Source organism: Gracilinanus agilis, chromosome 3, assembly GCF_016433145.1.
Source record: "Gracilinanus agilis isolate LMUSP501 chromosome 3, AgileGrace, whole genome shotgun sequence".
Lineage (NCBI taxonomy): Eukaryota > Metazoa > Chordata > Mammalia > Didelphimorphia > Didelphidae > Gracilinanus > Gracilinanus agilis.
In genome coordinates, this window is record NC_058132.1 from 47,694,647 (window position 1) to 47,712,740 (window position 18,094).

At 37.7% G+C, this 18,094-nt stretch overlaps 1 protein-coding gene across 2 annotated transcripts in view; it reads left to right on the forward strand.

The window, feature by feature from the left end:
• The window catches only part of VPS13D (vacuolar protein sorting 13 homolog D), a 364,180-nt gene that overhangs the window by 179,976 nt on the left and 166,110 nt on the right, over positions 1 to 18,094 (forward strand). For both annotated transcript variants that reach the window (XM_044667757.1, XM_044667758.1), the window contains exons 58-62: positions 1,013 to 1,129; positions 1,685 to 1,834; positions 11,835 to 11,984; positions 12,886 to 12,982; positions 16,177 to 16,325. In XM_044667757.1, coding sequence (XP_044523692.1) covers positions 1,013 to 1,129; positions 1,685 to 1,834; positions 11,835 to 11,984; positions 12,886 to 12,982; positions 16,177 to 16,325 — 663 coding nt within the window. The remainder of the gene's footprint in view (positions 1 to 1,012; positions 1,130 to 1,684; positions 1,835 to 11,834; positions 11,985 to 12,885; positions 12,983 to 16,176; positions 16,326 to 18,094) is intronic.

Genomic DNA, 18,094 nt, shown 5'->3' on the forward strand with positions numbered 1-18,094 from the left:
CCCCCCGCCCATCCCCATCAATTACTAGAAAGACAGAGGGACAGGGAGGGTCAGGCAGAGCTACTCCCTTCTCCATCTCTTCCTGATGGCAATTTTTTCACATCACTCACCCCTCTGCCCAGAAGCCCAATGGGAATGTGTGGGGTAAGGGGTCGGGGGTGGGGCATGGCACCTGGTCTGGGGGTTGGGTGGGAGCAGGGCCCAGCATTCCCATCTCTAAAAGGTTTGCCATTACTGCTCTAAAGGATTGTGACTCCTAGCATCACTTTTTTTACATAGTGGATTTAATAATTGAATCTTGACCACTTTTTATATACAATTATATAATGTCTGCCATCTCTGGGAACTTCTTGGATAATGTTTTGCTTTGCTTTCTTACAAAAAAAAACAACAAAACCTTCACTTTTACATTTAGCCTCTAGAAAACAACATGGTGGAACTTTATTTTTTTAATGTTTCACTATGTCTAGAGTTCAAAATAGTTGATATATGCTTTGAATATTTGTGACTTAGAAAAAAACAAGAATCTGGCAATGTGTTGAACTTCAGGCTCATCTATTTCAGTGCTTAATATGTTTAGAATTTTTAAGAATTATGAGCATTTTACTCAGATCTGGTTTGCAGCCTGTCATATACAATGAATTTGTTTTATTTTTAAATCTTATCCCTTATATTTATTTTATATGTATTTATAGTTCCCATACTTTCATAACCTCTTTATAAAACAAAATATAAAACAAATTTGATAATAAGAACAAAAAACAGGTAGCTTCTTTTTTTTCTTTTTAAACCTTTACCTTCCATATTAGAATCAATACTGTGTATTGGTTTCAAGGCAGAAGACTGCTAAAGGCTAAGCAGGTGTTAAGTGACTTGCCCAGGGTCATATAGCTAAGAAGGATCTGAAGTCAAATTTGAACCCAGGACCTTCCAACTCTAGGCGTGGCTCTCAATCCACCTAGCCACCTAGTTGCTTCTCACGCAGGCTTCTTAGTAGTTTATTTCATTTTAGATAACAGACTTCAGCCAGCGGAAAAGTGATCGTTCATCATATGAAGTGGATGACCTTCCTGTTACTGAACAAGAGTTAAGAAAGTTTAAGAGCCCAGATACAGAGCAAGAGTTGGAAGTAAGATCCAAACATCACAACTTTATATTTGATCTTTGATGTTTAAACATGATTTCTCTCCTTGATTTTATCATTATTGAGTATTGCTCTTTTTTCAACTGCTTCCATCTTCTTTTAAAACATGATGTGCTATTTGAATGCAGCAAATGTCTCTTGGTTGCCTTGCTTCACAAATATGTGAACACAATTTGCAGATTACATTTTAAGTTTGTCCAAAAAATATATTGAAGCTTAGCAAATATTTTATATAACTATTCAAGTTTAAAGAGCATTTGATGTTGGGGAAAAAAAAGAAAATGGAAGGTTCTCTTGTATTTCTCATTGATCCTGACAGCTTCTACCTTTGACTTTTAGGAAAAAAGGAAAACAGATTTGAAAAGGAACAAAATCAAATAATATGTAACTTATGTTTACTCTGAAGTTGAGGTGTAAGGAGAGAATGTTAAGGCTGTCTAAAGGAACAGACATGCCTAGCTTCCTTTCCTTATTTTCAGCTTACCACCTTGAGCTGTTTCTTAAATAATGCTCATTTGATGGTGTTTTGTTTCTATTCAGGTTCTTGTGAAACTAGAAGGTGGAATTGGGTTGTCTTTAATTAATAAAACCCCAGAAGAACTAGTGTTTGCCAGCTTGACAGGAATCAATGTTCACTACACACAACTTGCAACCAGTCACATGCTTGAACTCAGCATTCAAGATGTACAGGTAAGGGGAAGGATTTTAGAACTCACTGATCTAATTTCATTTATGGCACTAAACTAAAACGTGGGTTAAGGGTTTTAACAACTATAAAGGCTTAATGGGGTGAATCGGTGGATTGAGAGCCAGGCCTAGAGCTGGGGAGGTCCTGGGTTTAAATCTGGCCTCAGATGCTTCCTAACTAGGTTACCCTGGGCAAGTCACTTAACTCCTATTGCCCAGCCCTTACCATTCTTCTGCCTTGTAATCAATACTTAGTATTGATTCTAAGATGGAAGGTAAGGATTTTTTTAAAAAAGGCTTAAAAAGAAATACTTTACTCTTTAATGCAATTATGTGGAGTCATTTATGATTGTTTTTCATCACATTCATTTTTGTAAGAAAAGGAAAAATATTAAAAAAAAAAAAAAGAAAAATAACTTTTTTCAGAATACACTGGGTTGTTTTCTAGTTGTTTTCAGTCATGTCTGACTTTTCATGACCCCCTTTTGGGGTTTTCTTGGCAAGGTACTAGAATGGTTTGCTATTTACTTCTCCAGTTCATTTTCAAGATGAGGAAACTGAGGCCAGTGGGGTTGTTAGTTTCTCAGAGACACACCATCTGAAGTCAAATTTGAACACAGATCTTCCTGACTTTGGGCATGGTGCTTTATTCACTGTGCTCTCTAGTCATACCCAAAGGGTATGAATGCATTTTATAATTTTCAGAAAGCTGAGTTCTCAAGGTGACTTCTGGCCTGAAAGCAACTTCTTGCTTTTAGGCAGAACTATTTGTTTGCACTGGAGAATTTACATTTAAAATTGAAGAAATGGATGCATAGCAAAAACTTTCCTGGTCATTCTCCATCTTCTCTGTGGAGAAAATAAAAAATGGTGGGCAGAACTTCAGCAGGAGGGATAAGAGGGTCAGCATGAGGAAGAAATACTAGAATGTGTGATCCAGGGAAATTCTGCTCTTGTCTTTTAAAAGAAAGTAGCTTGTCACCTAGCTTAGATGATTCATGTTGTGGTCTGCTTCGAGACAGGAAATGATTGGATGATCCCTAAAGATCTCCACCATTCTCAGATTTAAAAGAAATAAATGTGTCTGTATCCCATTGTAGAATCTTACTGGGAACATTCTCTTTTTTCTATCTTCCCACTCTCCCCTTAAGAGTGAAAGAAAGCTAAATGGCCAGTACCTGATAGCGCAAAAAACAATGATGCAAAGACACTGTGTTCCCATCTTAAAGTGGAAAGTCTGCATTCTTATTCAGTATACACTGCATCCCCTTGAGAGGTGGAATTTTCAGTCCCTTTCATGTCATATAATTCAGTCTGTCTTGACAGTGCTGAAAGCCTTCTTCAAAATATTTTTGCTTTTATCTGTATATACCAGAGAAGGATTCAAGCTAATCTGTCTCTCTCTTTTTTTTTTTTTTGATGACAGATACAAAGTTAATATTTTGCCCTTGTATTATTTCTTTGCCTTTGTTCATTTAAAATAATAACCTTATTGGGGAGATTCATGGAGTCATTTGTTCTTCATTAGTCTTTTAAAAATAATTAACTGGGATTCCCATTAAAAATTAGTTTAATGTAGAGAAAAAAACTTGTTTCTGGGATGACAGAATATTTGATGGTAAGATTTCACTCTCTGATATGTACCACAAATAATAGGAAATGATCATGTTTGAACCTAGTTAGAAATGTCTTAAAGTGTTACTGTGTACAGAGTGCATTGGGGGAGGAACAAAGGAAATAGAAGATACTGACCCTATCCAGAAGGAGATAATAATCTAGTTAGGAAGTTGAAAGAAGAACAGGAGACCAGAGACTTGCACTTATGCTCGGAAACTTCTTGCCAGAATATTATCAATATTTTCTTTCATAAAATAGACAAAAGGTAGTGGTTATTGTGGATGCCAGTAACATACACACACAAAAATGAAATCATATTTTAACAGTATGTTATATTACTGATATGGGACTGTAATATTGGTGATAAGATGGCCCACCAGAGGTCCTCTGATGATATGAGGACCTGAAGCTGAATGAGAGTGGGAATCCCTAGATGAACACAGCTTCCTTGATTGCTTATCCTGGCTTCAAAGCTGATGGATAACGCTATTGACTGGGACTAAACTGTAATTTGAGTGATCCCTTTCCCCTCGGATACCCAAGGATATGTTTTTGATCCCTAAGGTAATGATGACATCCACCGAAGTAAGTTTAGAATTTAATAACAACAAACTTAGGGAAAGGGTAACAGGACTTGAGGGAAAGAGGTGTGAAGGAAAGCTAACCTAAATTGCTAATGATCAGGTGTTGTCAATTGAAGGTAATCAGGTTGAGCTTATTAGCTGGAGAGATTTATTCCCTCAGTTGCAATCTGGCCAGCCAGGCTGCTTGACCTGAACCAGATTGTTTTATGGAGTTGATGTTGCTTCTTCTGTGATGATCAATTGACTAGGACAGTGATGGGCAAACTATAGCCCACGGACCAGATGCCGCCCCCTGAAATGTTCTATCCAGCCACACGTCTGACGAATACAATGAGTAGGATACAATACAATGAAACTTTGAAAGAGTTGCCTTAGAAACAGACTGACAGATGAGCATTTCCTTTCCTTTGGCCCCCTCTTTAAAAAGGTTGCCCATCACTGGACATATATAGCACAGCTTCACACAGCAGTTGAGGATGTGATAGTGAATAGAATTGGATACAGGTATCCTTGATTGATTTGGCCTACCCAAGACCCCAACCAACCTCCCACCAGAAATCCCCTTCTCCAAATTGAGAGCTTCTTGTTCAAATTTCAGCTTTATATAGTTTGCCCTCAACTGACTGTCTCTTGCTGGCTCATGGCAAACTTGGTGGTTCCAAATTCTAAACTGCTGAGTGTCAATCATCCTGCTCTCCATTTTGCATAGCAGAAATGATTTTACAAGTAATAACTCATGATTTATAGGGAGTTCCAATATGAGAAGATGCCCTTTACTCAACCCTTTTTGGACATGGGATCTTATACATATAATAGATACATTGCACATGTTTTTGAACTTTTTTTCAATGCCTCAATTAGTTATACTGTTTTGTCTTTTTTTTCCCCAAAAAATACTATTTGTTACATGGGATGCCTTTCTGGAGAGGGGAAAGGATATTTGAGATAACTACAATGATGTAAGAAACAGAAGATATCAATACAAACTTATCTTTAAAATATGTATAAAGGATTCCTTTGAAAGTTAGCTCTCTGTGTTATTGTTCAGTCATGTTCAACTCTTCATGACCCGATGTGGGGCTTTCTTGCCCAAAAAGTGTTTTGCCATTTCCTTCTCTAGCTCATTTTCCAGTTGAGGAAACTAAAGCCAACAAGATTAAGTGACTCACCCAGGGTCACACAACTAGTAAGTTTTTGAGGCCAGATTTGAACTCAGTAAGATGAGTCTTCCTGATACTAACTGTGGCACTATCCGTTGCTGTCTTTGTACAGTCAGTTTATTTATAGATAGAAGTAAAAATCAGAGCCAAATTAGCAAAAAAGTATGAAGATGAGAATACATGGGTTGAAAATATAGCAACGTCAATCCAGCCTATGTAGATAAATTGTGTCTGAGGATTAGGAAGTGGACTTTGAATGAATAAAGATATTGACTTTGATTATCATCATTTCTTTAGAAAAGTTTGGTTATTTTGCAAAAAATTCTGCATAATAAAAATGCTAAAAGAACTTAGAAATTCAATAAATAATTTTGTTTATGCCAGATTAAAAGGGTTTTATGTGAATAAAATAAATACAATCAGAATTAGAAGGAAAACAGGAGACTGGGAAAAAAATTATACTGTATATTTCTTTGATAAAGGTCTCATTTCTCAAGTATAAGGAACTGAACCAATTTTTACAAAATTCTGAGCAATTCCCCAATCGATGTAATGGTCAAAGAATACAAACAAGCTATTTTCAGAGGAAACCAAAGCTATCAATAGTCACATGAAACAATGTACTAGGAGCAACTAGGTGACTCAGTGGTTAGAGAACCAGGCCTGTAGATGGGAGTTCCTGGATCCAAATCTAGACTCAGATATTTCCAAACTGTGTGACCCTGGGCAAGTCACTTAACCCCCATTGCCTAGTCTTACTGCTCTTCTGCTTTAGAACCAATACATAGTATTGATTCTGAAGCAGAATGTAAGAGTTTAAAAAAGAAAAAAAGTTATATGGAAGCTTCAATGAGAGTCTGGGGGGTCTGGAGGTAAAAATAGATAGTTTGGTTTGGATACATTTAGTTTAAGATATCTTTGAGACATCCTGTTTTAGGTGTCCAGTAGGCAGTTGGTGATGTGAGACTAGACCTTGGAGGGAGACTAGGGCTGGATATGATATGTAGGTCTGTCAATAATCTACATAAAGATAAAAATTGATTCCTTAAAAACCAATGAGAGGGGGCAGCTGGGTAGCTCAGTGGATTAAGAGTCAGGCCTAAAGACGGGAGGTCCTAGGTTCAAATCCGGCCTCAGACACTTCCCAGGTGTATGACCCTGGGCAAGTCATTTGACCCCCATTGCCCACCCTTACCACTCTTCCACCAAGGAGCCAATACACAGAAGTTAAGGGTTTAAAAAAAAAACTCCAACAAAAAAAAACAATGAGAATTAGTAAATGAATTAGCCTAGAGAAAAATGAGAAGAGGGCCTAGGACAGAGCCTTTGGGACATCTGGTTAGTTGTTAAATTGTTCAGTTGTGTCAGATTCTTTTTTACTTCATAGACCCGTGATGGCGAACCTGTGGCACTTTGCCAAAGCTGGCACAGAGAGACCTCTCTGTGGGCATGGGCACTGTCCAGGCACTGCTGCTCCCTTCCCCCTCTCCAGTATGTCTCCCTCCCCTCAGTGGAGTGCTCCCTTTCTTCCTCCCCTGTCTGGCCTAGGGTCCTGTGACCCTCCTCCCTCAGGAGAGGAGGCCCAGACCGAGGGGAAGACTTGGTGCCCAGGCCTTCCTTCGAGGAGTATTAGGCCGAACCCCCACCATAGCTGCCCTGGGTGGCAGGAAGAAAGGCAAAAGAGGCAGAGACTCCTGCTGAATGCCCTGCCCTCAGCCTGGGGAGCCTCCCCTACCCCTTCCCTCGACTCCTCCTTTGCTTTCAAGATCCAAACCTCCCAGGGAGAGCACCCCATGCTGTGCCAAGACCCACCCTTTTCCAGGGGGCCATCAAGATCTGCCCGAAGCAATCCCCACCCCTATCAGAAAGTTTTAGCATGTGCACACGTGCTAGCTTGCTGAAGGGTAGGAAACTTCAGGACTGAAGAGAGCATGACACCCCTTGGCAGTGGCGCCCTCACCTAGAAGACTTCAGGTCAGACTTGCAGTGAGACAGGAATCATTGTTTTTGTTTTTTTGTTTTTTGTTTTTTGTTTTTTGTTTTTTTAAATATAAACCCTTACTTTCCATATTGATTCCAAGGCAGAAGAGTGGTAAGGGCTAGGCAATGGGGGTTACATGACTTGCCCAGGATCACCCAGCTTGTGTAAAAGAGAATTCTTGATTATCTTTGAGTTCACACTTGTGAAAAGAGAATCCTTTGTTCTCCCACCTAGTTCAAGCTTGGGTCGATTCAAAGTTATTGCCAACCAAAGTGTTAACTCCAACTAGGCAAAGAGAACAAACAATTCCCTTTTCACAAGTGTGAACTCAAAGATAACCAAGAATTCCCTTTTACACTAAGAAGTGTCTGAGGCCAGATTTGAACCAGGACCTCCCGTCTCTGGGCCTGACTCTAGCTGCCCTCCGGAATCATTGTTAAAGCAACTCTTGTAAACCTAGACTTGACCTGAACCTGAATCAGGGTTAACTGCCCCAAAGGATGATTTTGTTTTAAAAAAAGGGAAGTTTGTCTTATTCTAGAACCCTGTTTAAGCTACCTCTCCTTCCCCCAACTAAATGGTGGCAGGACTTGCTGGCCCAAGAATCTCTCCCATCAGGCTTTTCCTGAAGAGAGCTGCCTAAGCTCAATAGCATCCTGAAAAGTAGACCCTTCTCTATACGGGATCCATTATCTCTGGGGAGGTGGGGTACTGCATGCAGTCTGGGGGTGCAGGGCAGAACATAGGACATGATCTCTAAAAGGTTTGCCATCACTGTCATAGACCATAGCATGCCAGGCCTTCTATCCTCCACTATTCCTCAAAGTCTGTCCAAGCTCATGTTCGTTGCTTCCACGACACTGTCTCTCCATCTCATTCATTGCCCCTCCGTTTTCCTTTTGCTTTTGGTCTTTCCCAACATCAGGGTCTTTTCCAATTACTCCTGTCTTATTATGTGGCCAAAATATTTAAGCTTCAAGCTTTAGTATTTGACCTTCCAGTAAATAGTCTCAATTAGTTTCTTTAAGTATTAGTTGATTTGATCTACTTACTGTTCAAGAGTTTCTCAAAAGTCTTTTCCAGCACCACAATTTGAAAACATCAGTTCTACAACACTAAGCTTTTCTTATAGTCCAATTCTCACATCTATACATTGCAGCTGGAAAAATCATAGCTTTGACTCTATGGACCTTTGTCAACAAGAGGATGTCTCTTCTTTTAGCATGCTGCCCAGATTTGCCATAACTTTCCTTTCAAGCAGCAAGCTCCTTCTGATTTTATGCCTACAAACTGCTGTCTGTAGCAATATTTGAGCACAAGAATATAAAATCTGACACTGCTTCCGTTTCTTGTCCCTCTTTTTTTTTGCCAAGAAGTGGCTTTTAAAAAAAATTTTAAGCTTCAAGCCACCTTTTGCACTTTCCTTTTTCACCCTCATCAAGTGGTTTCTTAATTCTTTTTTACTTTCTCCTATTGAAGAAGTATCATCTGCAACTCTGAGATTTTGACATTTCTCCTTAGCAACCTTAATTCCAGCTTCAGATTCACACAGCCTGGTATTTCACATGATGTACGCTGAATATAAGTTAAATAAGTGACATTGTACATCCTTATACTCCTTTCCCAAACTTCCCAAACTGTTCCATTTTCAAAGTTCAATTCTAATTGTTGCTTCTTGACCCTCATGGAAGACAAGTGAGATGATTTGGTACTCCCATCTCTTTGAGGACTTGCCCCTTTTTGTTATGATTCTCACAGTCATAGGCTTTAGAGTAGTCAATGAAGTAGTAGATGTTTTTCTAGCTTTTCTCCTCAAGAACCAACCTACTCTTCTGGTAATTTTTGGTTCACATGTTGTTAAAGCCTAGCTTCCAGAATTTTAAACATAATCTTGTTGATGTTTGAAATGATTGCAATTTTGGAGTAATTTGAATATTCTTTGGCATTTCCCCTCTTTACGATTGGAACACAAACATATCTTTTCAAATCCATTGGCTACTGTTGAGTTTTCCATATTTGCTGTCATATTGAGTATAGTACTTTAACATCATCATTTAGGATTTTAAATAGCTCAGGTGGAATTCCTCCACCTTTACTAGCCTTATTGTTAGCAGTGCTTTTTAAGGTCCACTTGATTTCATTTTGTAGGATGTGTGTCTTTAGATCAAAAACCACACCATCATTGTTATCACAGATGATCAAATATTTCTTATATGCTAGGTTGCTTAAGAGAAGAGAGGCCAAATCAGAATTGGAATGAGGGCTTTGAAAATAGGCCAAAAGGGGTTTACATGCTTTTATACATGAGGATTGGGCAGTAAGAAAGGTTCTTTATTGTTGATCTTGTCAATAAGCTAGAACTGATTTTTTTTTTAAAAAAAGTATTAAAACATTAATTGCTTAACAGCCAGCATATTGAATAAAATCTGCACTCAGAGAAGAATCTGAGTTTTGAATCACCATTGACAAATCATCTACCCTCGCAGAGCCTTAGTTTCTTTATCTGTAAAATGGGAAGAATAATTCCTGTTTTACCAAATTCACAGAATTTTTGTGATGTGTCAATGAGAGAATATGTGTAAAATACTTCCAACTTCCAAAGAATTGTAAATTAAGGTGAAGTCTATTCTTGTGGAGTGGCTGAACAAATTGTGGTATATGTTGGTGATGAAACACTGTTATTGTGCTATAAAAAATAATGAACAGGATAGTTTCAGAAAAAGCTGGAAGGATCTACATGAATAGATGCAAAGTGAAATAAATTGAACCAACCAGGAGAATATTGTACAGAACAATATTGTATCACCTGTGAAAGACTTAGCTACTCTCGACAATACAATGATCCAGATCAATTCTGAAGAACAAAGAATGCTCTCCACTTCCAGAGTCAAAATGCAGATCAAAGCAGACTTTTTCTTATGGTTTTAAAACTTAAGGTTTTATTTTGGTGTTTTGGTTTTATATGAGTATTCTTTTACAACAGTGACCAAAATGGAATTATGTTTTGCATGATAATATGTGTATAACCCAGTTCAGGTGGCTTATCATCTTTGAGAAGGGAGAGAAAAGAGAGAGAGGAAGACAATTTGGATCTTATAATTTTAGAAAACATTGAAAATTGTTATTACATGTAATTGGGGAAATAAAATATCTTTGATAAAAAATATTACTTAAAAAAATCACTGCCAACTTCAAACTGCTATATGAATATCTCATGATAATTATCCTGTTTGGGTCTTTTTTTTGTTGGAGTCCAGATCATTATAGATCTGGGATCTACTATGAGTCTTTTATATTTTATTATGTAAGGACCAGGGCACAGGTGAAGAAAAGAACTATTTTTTTGTAATTGAATTCAAAGGGTTAGGCTGTCAGCTCCTCTTCCTCCATACAGATCTAGAAACATATAGGACAATAGGATGATACACTTCAGCTTGTATTTACATGATCCTGATCTCTGCTTGAACTCTTTATTTTAGAAATTTTTCATTCCATAGAGCTTGGAGATGAATATTTTTTATGGTGATATTACTTGAAATGTTTTTTTTTTTGTGGATCCATATCCTATCTGCCTAAGTGATAATGATTCATTTCTAGGACCCTTTTTTTGGTAGAATTTGCAAAGATAGTTTGAGTTTCATATTTGAAATACTGGGATTTGTCATTTCTCAACTTCTCATATGTAATTCTATCATATAGGTCATGTCTTGCAAAGTATTTGTTAGGTGCTCATTTTTTAAAAGCTTAAACTGATTTGTGGCACAGTTTCTGTTTCCTTTGCAAAATCTATATTGATCATTAAATCTGGACTCCTTAATGTTAATTCATCTATAATTCTGGTGGCAACAACTTGGCCCTACCTTTATGAACTTTTTGTTTCCATAAATGAATATTCATTCATTAGCCATTTGTTTTATGCTACTTTGTTGACACTGTTAGTTAAGTTCCTATGGAAGTTGCTTAAAAAGGGCCTTTTGATTCTATTCTTGAATCTTTTCATTGGCTCCGTTCATAGGTAATTTACTTTCAATTCCATTCTAGAAATCCAATAATATGCATGTACCTGTAGCCTTTTGTATCACTCAGAGAAGTGATATCTGCTTGTTCCAAAACTATTTCTGAGGGTTTTAATTCAGTTTTTCATGACTTCAGAAGTAATAATTCTATTTCTGCTGTTGATAAAATTTGAGAGGATTTCAATAGTCAGTGCATAATGGTAGCCCTACCCACATAAAATAAAAAGTCACAATCACCTCTTCTTGCAGAGAGCCCATTGGCATTCCCAGACAACTGAGGGTAGAGTAGAAACATAATGCTTTTAGTATTGGGCCTGGCAGATACTCGGGGAACTATGCCAAAGGAGCATAGTTTCTAATATCACTCATTTAATTCATGCACAGTACTTGGAGGAAAGAAGATTTCTGGATGAGCATATCATTCTTTCGTTATAAGCTGTTTTCATTTGCTGGAAATTCTGAATGGCTCATTCTCTGCTTTTAGTTGACTGAAATAAAGGAAAATAAATTTTTTTTCCTGGTAGTCAATTGAAAGAGGAGTGTGAAATATCAATCATTTTTTTGACTTATGTACACTTTGTGGGATTGAGATATGGAATGAACATTCTGTGTTGGAATGTTTCTCATTGCCTCTTTCTATGATAGGTGGACAATCAGCTCATTGGCACCACCCAGCCCTTCATGCTTTTTGTAACTCCTCTGAGTAATGAGAATGAAGTCATTGAGATGGGTCCAGCAGTACAAGTCAATGCAGTCAAGTTCCCCAGTAGGAGTTCCCTCACTAACATCTACAAGGTAAGCTTCTCTTGGGGAGGATGTGATGTGTTTTGGTGTGTTCTCTTATAGCCAAATTTCAAAGTTATACAAACAGTATGACAAGAAATGATGTAGTACCATGAAGCCATACATAGTATATGAAAAAGGACCTCCCTCTTTAAGTGTCTTAAGTTTTAAAATTACTTCTAAGGGTTGATTAGCCAGATTGGAGTACAGTGCTTATAAGAGTTATCAATTCATCATGGTTTCCTCAATAAAATATAGCTTCAGCTCTCTTGATCAGAACTCAGACATGATTCAGCTAGATGGAAAGATGGAGCGCTATCTAAGTACCATCACCATCATGGGAGAGGGACAGTCAATCAGCCAGCAATCATTTATTAAGTGCCTCATTAACATGTGCTGGACATATGTAAAGCACTGGAGGAATCCTTTTGTGCAAAGCCAGCTACTACTACCATGAAGTCTAAATAAATTGGAGACCCCTATAGCTGGGGAATTGGAATGAAATGTTGCATCCCATTCATTTGCTATTATGTCAGCGGTGCCTCTGAGAGTGAGCCCACATGTGGGGTCTGAGCTCACAAGTCAGTGATGCTGACCCTGACACTAGCTACCATCCATCTAAATGCAGTAAAATCCCATCAACCATGATGCATCTGAAATCTTAGCCCTGAATAATCAGACCCAGATGCCCTCAGAACTAAACAATCAAATGCTAAATTGTTTATTAAAAACCTGCAATTTGGGGTTAATTGTAGCTAAGTAGAGAAAAGCCAGGAGCAATTTGGCAGCCTATCTCTGCTTATGAAATCATATGAATAAAGAAACTGTGTCATGTCACTGGAGACTTTTTAATGATACAGATGGATGGCCCTTCTGTTGTTCACACTATAAATCAAGATTTGTTTATCTCTAGCATCTGATGATCACAGCTCAGAGATTCACGGTGCAAATTGAAGAGAAACTACTCCTTAAACTGTTAAGTTTCTTCGGCTATGACCAGGCAGAATCAGGTAATGGCTAATGCTCTAATTAATGCCTCATTGTTTATCCAAGAATGACATTCTCTTTCTTGTCTCTCTACAAAAATGAGAAATTTCTTGTACCCTGGCCACTCCCTCCTTACTTCTTGTCCTGATCTTTTAAGTTTGTCATGACAAGCCAGTTCCCCTTTTATGAATGATGATTCACAGACTGGCTTCTGAATGTGGCCAAAGGCAGCCCATCAGGGGACCCCAGGAACACATCGTGGCTAGGTTATGGGAAGTCATTTAAATGTTCCCTTTTTTATGACTATCTTGATTCCCCTAATCTAGGATAAGAGAAAAGATGTTAGTCATTTAGCAAACTGCTTTGCTTTCTGACCTTTACTTAATAAACAGAGTGAGGTCTAGAAGTCAGAGCCTTGTACATTTGTTTCCCTGGGCAGTTCTTTTGGTCTTACTGAGAACCACTTCACTAGCTTCAACCCCCTTAACTCCTGCCATCTATTCCCTTGTGTTATTATGGCATTTAAAAATTTTATGGTTACTTTACTTTCTTTTGATGAGAGAGGAGGAAGGTAAGACATTTGTAGAGCCTAAACACCTAGGATAATAGGATGTAAGAAATGGATTTTGTGTTTCTGGATTCCTTATTTTTAGCTTTTCTCTTGGGTTTTAAAGGCCTTTTAAAAGCAGACAGACATACAGTTCATAAAGAATTTAGCAGTGGCTTAGCCTTGAGTTAGACCAGGTATAAATATGTTTCAGTGGCTAAGACTTGATGGGTGAAATATGGATTGGTTAGCATAGTGCCTGGAATATCCTTTAATAGATGTTTATTGACTTAAAAGAAAAAATAGTCCAGGACTCTGTGTGTATACATGTATATGTACATACACATATGATTTTGAGAAATTATTTTGCCTACTTTGTCACAGACTCAGAATTAGAACATGAGATATAATTAGCGTCAGCAGCAAGATTCCTGACTGTATATGGAAGCATTTTCCTCTCTCAGTTGGAAGTCTGCTACTTTTTGGTATTGATTAAGCCAAACACTTGAGGCCTAGCTTGCAGGTGATTTATTGCTTTTGGTCCTTTTTTGTAGAATTTTACTTTCAGTTCAGCTAGATATAACTTTCTCATATATTGTTATAAAGACGTTTCTCCACAGGCTCTGTACACTGGGTTTAGCTTGGCGGGGGATCACTATCTTCCCTTCATTGGAGTATCACTGCTCCCCCTGACCACATCAGTGTCTGCTGGACATTTTCAGGCAGGCCTCAGCATCACTTGCATTATCCTTCTTTTCCTAATCCCTTTCATTCCTTAAGTAGAATTGGTAACAGTCAGATGAGTCAGTTTGACAAATAATCATCCTTTGGGCTCTAAGTCTTAAGCCAAATGGGAATTAACTATCTTGAGCCACTCTGGGCCTCAGTTTCCTTATGTATAAAATGAGAGTTGAATTGGATGATCTTTAAGGTACCTTCTAGCTTTATTTCTTATCATAGGAGACTATTTAAACCATCATGGAGAAGGTACATGGACAAAATAAGCATTGCTATACAGATTTATGTTTCTCCTTTTCTGGAATCAAAGAAAATCTGCCTTCACAATCCTATTGAAATGAATATATGCCTTGAGGAAGAGAATCCTACTTATAGCCCAAGTTCAGCCTATTTATAAGTTTAATCATAATATAGTATACTTCCTAAAATTCTAAAATATAATTTTTTAAACTTTCTCTCCCCATACCTACTTTTTAACCCTTAACCAAAGTCAATTCCCGAAAAACTGTTCTCTCCAAAGTTATCATGGATTTCCTGATTGCAAAATCCAAGGACCTTTTCTCAGTCCCCATTCTTTCCAACTTCTCAGCAGCCTTCGATACTGTTGATCATCCTCTTCTCTTTGATACTCTCTTCTCTAGGTTTTCAGGATATCACTGTCTCCTGGCTCTCCTCTTACTTACCAGACTTCCTTCTAAGAGTCCTTTGCTGGGTCTTCATCCAGGTTGCACCCTCTAATGATAGGTGCCCCACTGGGTACCATCCTGGTCTCTTTTTTCCTTTCCCCTTATATTACTTAATTTGGTGATCTCATCAGCTCTCTTAGATTTAATTACCATCTCTATGCTAATAATTTTCAGATCTACCTGTCATGCCCTAACATTTTTGTTGACTTCTAATCTTGCATTTCTAGCTGCCTTTCAGTCATCTTATCCTGGATGGCCAGTAAACTTCTTAAACTCAACATGTCCAAAATTGAACATCTTATTTTTCTTCTTAAAGCCTCTCCCACTCCTAAGTTCTTTATTATTATCAAGGACAACACCATCCTCCCAGTCCTTCAGATTTGCAAACCAGAAATCTTCCTTAACACTTCACTGTCTCTTTACCTTGCACATACAATAGCCAAGGCATGTTGATTTTACCTTCACAATATCTAGCAATGTCAGTCCCACTCAGTAAACTTCATTGGCCCTCTATTGCCTCCAGAACAAAAGGCAAAATTCTTCTTTGTTGAGTGTTCAGAGCCCTTTATATACTACCCTTCTGTTTCCACTCCCCTCACCATCTTTTTAGTCTTCTGACATCTTATATCCCTCATGTACTCTTTGATTCAGTGACATTGTCTTCCTTGCTGTTCCTAAATTCAGCACACCATTTTCCAGCTTGTTTCTACATATTTGTCTGCATTTTATGATCTCTTAAGAGGATTGTATTTTGCCTCTTTTTGTATCCCCAGCACTTATCACAGTTCCTGGAATTCAGTAGCATCTTAAATGGTTATTGGCTTACCAACTTACTAGAAGAAGTCTACTAGATTGACTCATAATAAGACCTCTCCGCCATCATATAGAAATTTGACAGTTTTGAGGAATAAAGTTAACAAATTTGGATTAATGAAAAGATAATAATTTAGAGAGCTTGCCAGTGAGGACAGATAGTGACCCCTAGTTTTCAACACTTCAGTAATTTTTTTCAAAGCCCAAAACTGCCCGTCTTAGGAGAATGAACTAAGAAAATATTGCACAATAGGCCCTCACAGAATATATAGGTACATTGCACAAGATGATAAATCAGAATCTCATGCTTATTACTTTAGTTTACTAGGTCAGATTTGGAGTTTTCTTTTTTCAGTAAATTTGAATAGCTCTGTCTGAGAAACATCTCAGTAGGTTCTTATGGTGGTTCTACTCTGCTTTTTTTTTTTTCCAGAGGTGGAAAAATATGATGAAAATCTCCATGAAAAGAGTAATGAACAAGATGGGACACCAACCCGATACTACTTTGAAAACCTCAAAATTAGTATACCTCAGATCAAACTGAGTGTATTCACCTCCAGCAAGCTGCCTTTAGATCTTAAGGTAAGCTATGATCTAAAAGGTAACTGTGCGAATGAGTTTCAAAGTAGTCTTTTCCATGGAAGAAACAAGTACATTGATCCTCTGCTTTGTCTTCGTGGCATCTTCCTTTCTAGAAAATATTTGTGTTCTTCCTTATAGAAAGTTGTATCTTCTAGTCACTTCAGTAGATATCACATCCATATGATAGCTACATCAGGAAGTAAACAGAACACCATCTTTGTTTTTTTCATTATCATCAAGCATTTATTTTAAAGAACTTCTTGATATCAATCAATAAATATATAACAGGTTCTTGCCCTCTAGGAGCTTTTGGAATCACAATTTTCAAACCACAGGGTACTTTTGAAAATCATGTAACCTATGCTTTATTTTACTGATAAAGGGACTTAAGCCCAAAGAAGTTCATTGACTTGCCTAAGGTCACACAGAGAGTTGGTGCTAGAATGTGAACTAAAAATCTGTCTTCTTCGGGGCCTGGTAGGTGGCTCAGGGGATTGAGAACCAGGCCTAGAAGTAGGAGGTCAGAGCCTTCCTAGCTATGTGACCCTGAGCTAGTCACTTATCCCCATTGTCTAGCCATTATTGCTCTTGGAACCAAAACATAGAATTAATTCTAAGACAGAAGGTAAGAGTTTAAAAAATTTTTTTTATCTTCTTGTGCAGGGTTCTTCCTTGGGCAGCATATTGCCTCCTGTGTTTGTATCAAAGGGGCAGAAATCTTTGAGTGTTCAGTTTAGGAATGTTCCAAGTTCTGGAGGCCTTGAAAATCAGGGAATTCGTTAGTGCTTCTCCCATCAATCTGAGAATGCATGGTGCCTTCAAAGACTGATTGCACTACTTCTTAATACATTTTATTCCACTTTTCCCATGGATGCTTATACTAAACATGGGAGTGGGGAAAACCATGGGAAAACCACTATCTTACTAACATCCACAAGTATCCACTTGACTTGTATAACCTTTCAGAATGAGTTTGTTTGATAAAGTGTATATTCCCCCCAGAACTCTCGGCATTCTCCCAGCAAACTGATGTCAGACATTTCCTGAGAGTTGGGACTTCCTGATTTTTAAAAATATCTTAGAAGGAAACTCAGACACCTATTCCAGCAGAAAATTTTTCCTCAAGACTTCTGATATATTATAATTTTCAATTGTTGAGGCAGGTCCAGCCATACAATTTTATATATAAATGTTAAAATGTGTTCTAAAGACAGGAAATCACTTGTTTAAGTGAAATGTTCCATTTAGGCACTAAGCCATACTGAAGAAATATTTGAAGATGCTTTCCCTATTCATTGTTAAAAACATTAAATGGGATGATCATATGATGAGAAGAGTGTGTGTGTGTCAGGGGAGATGGTGGGGGGACTAAACACTGCACAGTGATATTTAGTGCTTCAAATAACCTAGAAGTCTCCATTGTACTGCATCTTAGTTTTTTGCTTCTTGGGCCTCAGGACTAATAAAATGACATCATTTCATTCTGAGATTTTGAACATAGTAACATCATTTTGTTAGGATTTCCTAAGAAGATAATGTGCTCTTTATAGATGACTATGTAATGGCTAAAATTATGTACTTCATAATAGCCTTAGGAAAATCTCATCCTATCCTTGAAGAAAAATCATTAATCTGATGAAAAGTTAACTATGATTTTGGCACAATTATCCAATCTTATTCCCTTTATTCTAGGTCAGAGTAGGGTTTTTGTAAACCACAGACAGGAGATCCCTAGAAATCTACACAGTTCATTATCTTAATATAGGTCC